Source organism: Megascapheus bottae, chromosome X, assembly GCF_031878675.1.
Source record: "Megascapheus bottae isolate mThoBot1 chromosome X, mThoBot2.hap1, whole genome shotgun sequence".
In the NCBI taxonomy this organism is placed as follows: Eukaryota; Metazoa; Chordata; class Mammalia; order Rodentia; family Geomyidae; genus Megascapheus; species Megascapheus bottae.
Window position 1 is genome coordinate 23,842,326 of NC_143547.1, and position 6,945 is coordinate 23,849,270.

At 47.8% G+C, this 6,945-nt stretch overlaps 1 protein-coding gene across 1 annotated transcript; it reads left to right on the forward strand.

Annotated features, from left to right (window-relative positions):
- Positions 1-1,366: 1,366 nt before the first annotated feature.
- Positions 1,367-6,709, forward strand: Nyx (nyctalopin). Its single transcript, XM_090327081.1, has 2 exons — positions 1,367-1,463; positions 5,211-6,709. Exons 1-2 carry the CDS (start codon positions 1,367-1,369, stop codon positions 6,611-6,613), a joined length of 1,500 nt encoding a protein of 499 aa, XP_090183207.1. The 3' UTR covers positions 6,614-6,709.
- Positions 6,710-6,945: the final 236 nt, after the last annotated feature.

Sequence of the window (6,945 nt, forward strand, 5' to 3'; positions counted from 1 at the left end):
TCCACATCTGGTTTTCTGATGGTTAGTTGGAGATGAGTCTCACAGACTTTCCTGCCAGGGCTGGCATTGAACTGTGATCCTCAGATCTCAGCTTCATGAGAGGCTCAGGATTACAGGCATGAACCACCTGTGCGGGGCCTGTGAGACTTATCTCCAATGAGGCACCAAGAAAGCAGAAGTAGAGCTACGGCTCAAGTGATAGAGTGCTAGGCTTGAGAAAAAAAAACAAACCTTGGAGAAACTATTCAGTATCCATGCCCTGAGTTCAAGCCCCAGAACCAGCAAAAAACAAACAACACCCCTAAATAAAACCCCAAAACTATGTTGTTGAAAATAAACTATACGGGCTGGGAACATAGCCTAGTGTTAGAGTGCTTGCCTAGCAGGCATGAGGCCCTGGGTTCGATTTCCTGGTACCACATACACAGAAAAGGACGGAAGTAATCCTGTGACTCAAGTTGTAGAGCACTCGAGAAAGCCCGAAGACTGAGTCAAAGTCTGAGTTCAAGCCCCAGGACTGGCACAAATCCCCACGGTGAAAGTATGAAGAGTTGGATCTTAGGCTGAGCACTGGTGGCTCATGCCTGTAATCCTATCAACTGTGGAGGCTGAGATCTGAGCATCACAGTTCAAAGCCCAGGCAGAAAAGTCCATGAGACTCTTATCTCTAATGAACCACCAGAAAATGGGAAGTGGCACTGTGGCTCAAGGTGGTGGAATGCTAGCCATAAGCAAAAAAGTTCAGTGCCCAGGCCCCGAGTTCAAAGCCCAGGATGGCACAAAACAAAAGAGTTGGGTCTTTGGGGCAAGTGACAAGTCCTAAGGATGGAACCCTCATAATTGGAATTAGTCCTCTTATGAAAGAGAACTCTGCTGAGCTCCTCTCCTCTGCTATGTAGGGGTACAGCAAGAAATGGCTGATGATGAACCAGAGAGCAAGTCTTCACCAGACACAGAATCTGCCTTGAATTTGGACTTGCTAGTCTCTACGTCTGTGGGAAATAAATTTCTGTTATTTACAAGCTCCTAGTTTATGATATTATGATATTTCCCACTGTATACCAGTTTCTTCATCTTACCCTTGACTACAGCTATGCCATAATTTTTGAGCTGCCTATGGCTTGGATACAAATACTAGGCTTGATACGAGACAGGTTTATGTTCCTATGAGCTCACTGACCAGGGGCTGTGTGCTTATTTCATTTTTATGGAGAAGGAATGAGTGTGATTAGCTCTGCTTAGATCAAAGTGTTCACCCATGGTGCAAACAGCTGTTGCCAGGAGGAAGGTGCAGAGAGACACTTGGGATTCTTGACAGGGTTATTTTTTCTTAGAAGCAGTGGTTGGCAACAGCTGCTGTGGACCCATGGTAAATGAGAGCCAGAAGGGCCAGCTCAAAGGTCAGGAAGTAAAATTAGTTCCTTCCGTTCACAGTGAAAGGAATGGGAACTTCAGAGAGTTAGGTATGTGAGGCATGAGACAGTCCAGTATAGTGGAAAGATAAACAGAAGTTGGTGTCATTTATTCACTGCAGATCTCAGTTTTCTCCCTTCTTTTGTGAGGAGAGAATAGTATTTGCAGGATTGTTATAGTCAATGAAATAGTGTATGTAGCAATCCCAGTCTTTTTTTCCAGTTTGATTTCATTGTCAGGGTGATGTATAGAGGGTTACAATTGTATTCGTAAAGGTGCAATCCAGTCTTGAGCAAACTGACTAGAAGTTAGTTACTAAGCACGGTTCGCTGGCTCACAACTGTAACCCTAGCTATTCAGGAGGCTGAGATCTAAGGATCATGGTTCAAAGTCATCCCAGACAAGAAAGTCAGTGAGATTCTTATCTCCAATTAACTACCAAAACAAAAACAAAAATAAAAACAAAAGCCAGGCGCTCAAGTGGGAGATCACTAGCCTCGAACCACAAAGCTCAGGGACAGTTGTCAGGGCCCAGGTTGAAGCCCTAAGAGTGGCACCAAAAAAAATTAAGAGAACCAAAAATGCCTATAAAATTTAGTTGATTTAGGTGGTATTCTACATACACATGTCACCCAGACAACATACATTACTCAAATCCCCATACTATTCCTGAATGTATTTGCTGCATTTGGTATTAAATGTATTGTGTATGGTGTGAGGTAGGGATTGTGATTCTTTTTCTTTGTTTTTCTTTCTTTTTTTGTCAGTTGTGGGACTTGAACTCTGGGTCTGGACGTTGTCCCTGAGTTCTTCAGCTCAAGGCTACCTTGAGCCACAGCGCCACTACCCGTTTTCTGGTGATTAATTGGAGATGAGTCTCACTGACTTTAGTGCCCTGGCTGGCTTTGAACCTTGATCCTCAGATCACAGCCTCCTGAGTAGCTAGGATTACAGGCATGAACCACCATGCACCGCATACAAAAAATTATTGATGTGATTTTTTGGCCAGTCCTGGGCTTGAGCTCAGGGTCTGAGCACTGTCCTTGGACTTTCTCAAGGCTAGAGCTCTACCACTTGAGCCTCACCACTTCTGGCTTTTTTTCTATGTATGTGGTACTGAGGAATGGAACCCAGGTCTTTGTGCATGCTAGGCAAGCACTCAACCACTAGGCCAAACTCCCGGCTTGATGTGATGTTTTATTTATTTAGTTAGTTAGTCCAAGCACTATCCTTGGGCTTTCTCAAAGCTAGAACTCTACCACTTGAGCCATTGTACCACTTCCGGCTTTTTCTATGTATGTGATACCGAGGAATCCAACCTGGTTCTTTGTTCATGCTAGGCAAGCACTCTACCACTAGGCCAAACTCCTGGCCATGATGTTTTACTCTTTGGTACTTTTGAGATCTAGTACGTTATCTACACTTTTAACCCATCTTAGTTGGGCTAGTTATATTTCAAATGCTCAAGGTTGTGTCCATGTAGCTGGGGCTACTGTATTGGGTAGGGCAGGTCTAGTAGGACATGTAAGTATATGCATACACCAAAAACCTCTTGTCCCCATCTTAGTGCTGCCAGAACCAGTGCAGCTAGCCACATTTGTCCTTGTGTCTGGTGAGAAAATAATTTAGGCAAGATATGAAACCTAGTGAAAGTGATACAAAATTATCAGGAAAAGAATGTCAGGACAGTGTAGAGGAAAAAGTTATTAAGTAGCATGAATATCACACAAAGACCTCAGTTTAACTTCAGCCATCTTTGGGGTGGAAACTTACACTTTAGTCTTAAAGAGAGGAAGAATTAGGGGGTATGAGGAAAAAGGTGTGCATTAAACAGTCCCAGTTTGGGGCAGGAGTTTGGCCTAGTGGTAGAGTGCTTGCCTAGCATGCACTAAGACCCGGGTTCAATTCCTCAGTACCACATACATAGAAAAAGCATGAAGTGGTGCTATGGCTCCAGTGGTAGAGCTCTAACCTTGAGAAAAGTCCAAGGACAGTGTTCAAGCTCTGAGTTCAAACTCAGGACTAGCAAAAAAGAAAAAGAAAAAGCGTCCCAGTTTCATTTGTGGCCTGGTTGGTTATTATCAGTGGCACATTCTGCTTTCCTGGATTCAACAGCAGTTGTTTTCCTTTCATATCTCTCTCTCTCTCTCTCTCTCTCTCTCTCTCTCTCTCTCTCTCTCTCTCTCTGTGTGTGTGTGTGTGTGTGTGTGTGTGTGTGTGTGTGTGTATACGTGTGCTGGTCCTGGGCACCACCACTTGAGCCACAGTGCCACGTCCAGCTTTTTCTGTAATTAACTGGAGGTAAGAGTCTTATGGACTCTTCTGCCTGGGCTAGCTTTGAACCCTGGTTGCCAGATCTTAGCCTCCCGAGTAGCTAGGATAATAGGCATGAGCCACCAGTACCTGGCCATAAATATCTTTTAAATAGATTGAAAGTATATTGTCTTTGGAGTGAGAACAGCATAGTACTTGAATCACACATCCAGCCAGCTCAGCTTTTTGCTGGTTATCTCGGAGACAAAAGTCTCTCTGAATTTTCTGTTTGGGGCTAGCCGGATGGAACCTCCATCCTCTGGATCTCAACTGGTGGAGTAGTTAGGATTATAGATATGAGCCACCATTATCAATAGGAAGTTTTCATTACAGTAGAGCTCTTCCCCTCAGAAATCATATGATTTTCTCCCATGATCACTGCTTATGCCTCTGTTCTTAAGCTGGCATTTTTTTCCTTTAGTGACTGGCAGCTTTGAAGAATTTTCCATTTTCATATCCTCATCATTCCTGGCTAGCTGGTACCATTCAGTAAGAATACAGTGAACTGGTCGTGGTGGCTCATGCCTGTAATCCTAGCTCTTTAGGAGGCTGAGATCTGAGCATCTCAGTTTGAATCATCCCAGGCTGAAAAGTCTCCGTGAGACTCTTACCTACAATTAACCACTCAAAAACCGGAAGTGGGGGCCAGGAGTGTAGCCTAGTGGTAGTGTGCTTGCCTATAAAACCCTGGTTTCAATTCCTTAGTACCACATAAACAGAAAAAGTTGGAAGTAGTGCTGTGGCTCAAGTGGTAGAGCGCTAGCCTACCCCTTGAGAAAGCTTAAGGACAGTTCCTAAGCCCTGAATTCAAGCCCTAGAGCTGGCAAAACAAACAACAAAAAAAAAACGGAAGTGGAGTTGTGGCTCAAAGTGACAGAGCACTATCCTTGAGCAAAAGAGCTCAGGGACAGTGCCCACGCCCCAGGTTCAAGCCTCACAACCACCACCACCACCAAGAAACACAGAGTCAAATAGATGTGATCAAGTTTAGAATCAGTCCTATGCAGGGATTTCAACATAGGTTTGGTTATAAGGTAAACTGGAAAGTCAAGGAGAGGATGTTCTAGATGGAAAAAATCTGTCTCAGTTTAGGGAGATGCTAGGAGGACATCTGCAGGGCACAGAGGTTAGTGAAAGGCCTGCATCCTGCTTCTGCAGTGATTTGTGTGTGTGTATGTGTGCTCGTACTGAGTCATGAATGCAGGGCCCTGGACACCGTCCTTAAACTTTTTGTTCTAAGCTAGTGTTCTCCCACTTGAGCCACAGCTTCAACTCCAGTTCTGTTGTGTGTTTGGTTTTTTAGCAGTTGATTGGAGGTAAGAGTCTTGTGAAATTTTCTGCCCAGACTGGTTTCCCACTGTGATCTTCAAATCTCAGCCTCCTGAGTAGCCAGGACTGCAGGTGCAAGCCTCGGTGCCAAACCTGGAGTGATCTTCCTTGATTTTTTTTGTCTTTTCTTCTTCCTGTCTACCTCCTTTCCCCAGTGGTGGTCCTTGGCCTGCACAGCACTCAAGCCAGTGATGCCTGCCAGCGCTCCTGTCCTGCCGCCTGCACCTGCAGCACTGTGGAGCATGTCTGCTCCGTGCGCTGTGATCGTGCAGGACTCCTGCGTGTCCCTGCTGAGTTCCCGTGCGAAGCGGCTTCCATTGACCTGGATAGGAATGGCTTACGAATCTTGGGTGAGCGGGCTTTTGGCACATTGCCCTCATTGCATCGCCTGTCGTTGCGCCATAACAATCTGTCCTTCATCACCCCTGGAGCTTTCAAAGGCCTGCCACGTTTGGCTGAGCTACGTCTGGCACACAATGGTGATCTGCGCTATCTGCATGCACGCACTTTTGCCACGTTGAGTCACCTGCGTCGCCTCGATCTGGCCTCCTGTCGCCTGTTCAGCGTCCCTGAGCGCCTGCTGGTGGAGTTGCCCGCCTTGCAGGAGCTTACCGTCTTTGACAACCTATTCCGTCGCGTACCCAGTGCACTGCGTGGCCTGGCCAACCTGACCCACGTGTACCTGGAGAACAGTCGCATCGAGGCGGTGGCCTCCAGCTCGCTGCAGGGCCTACTGCATCTGCGATCGCTCAGTTTGCAGGGCAATCGCGTGCGGGCAGTGCATTCAGGAGCCTTTGGGGACTGTGGCATCCTGGAACACCTGCTGCTCAATGACAACCTGCTGGCCGAGCTGCCATCGGATGCCTTCCGAGGCCTGCACCGACTGCGCACCCTCAATCTGGGCGGGAACGCGTTGGGTCACGTGGCGCGTGCCTGGTTTGTGGATCTGCTGGAACTCGAGCTGCTCTACCTAGACCGTAACAGTATTGCCTTTGTGGAAGAAGGAACCTTCCAGAACCTGTCGAGCCTCCTGGTCCTGCATCTCAATAGCAATCATCTCACGATGCTCTCCTGGGCAGCCTTCCAACCAGGCTTTTTCTTAGGTCGCCTGTTTCTCTTCCGTAACCCATGGCGTTGTGACTGCCAACTGCAGTGGCTGCGGGATTGGATCAAGGGTTCTGGGCATGTGGCCGATGTGCCGTGTGCCTCCCCAGGCTCTGTGGCTGGACTGGATCTCAGTCAGGTGGCCTTTGAACGCTCCTCAGATGGCTTGTGTGAGGACCCTGAGGATGTGAACCACACCCTGTTTAGTCCAGGCCCATCCCCAGAGCCTGTGGCCCCTACCGTGAGCAGATTCAGCAGCCTTCTCTCCAGGCTATTGGCCCCGAGGGTCCTTGTGCAGGAAGCGAGCAACACGACCGGGGCCAACGCCTCGTTGTCTGACAGCCTTCCTTCCCAAGGAGTCCGGATCTCAGGACGAAAGACTACCGCTCTCGTCATCTCTGGTCTCCTGCTCAGCTGGCTCCAGTTTGTGCTGCTTGGCCTACAGAGGGACTGAACTGCCTCCGTGGCGGTGGCGCAAGCTGCTTTGGTTAAAAGGAGGGGCGCGGGGGAATGTTTTGGTTTAGCTGGGTTTAGTAGGAGTGCTTGTGTTAAGGAGACAAGGGAACATCATGGAGAACCATGGAGAAAGTTCTAGTTGCGGGGCATGGGGTGGGGAGGGCAATGGATGAACAGTTTGCCTCTGGGATGACCCTAGGAAAGTTGAATCCTGTGAAATGCTATGGGGCAGTGTGTGTGTGTGTGTGTGTGTGTGTGTGCGTGTGTGTGTGTGTGTGTGTGTGTGTGTGTGTGTGTGTGTGTGATCATTGCTCCCAGGGTTTGAACACA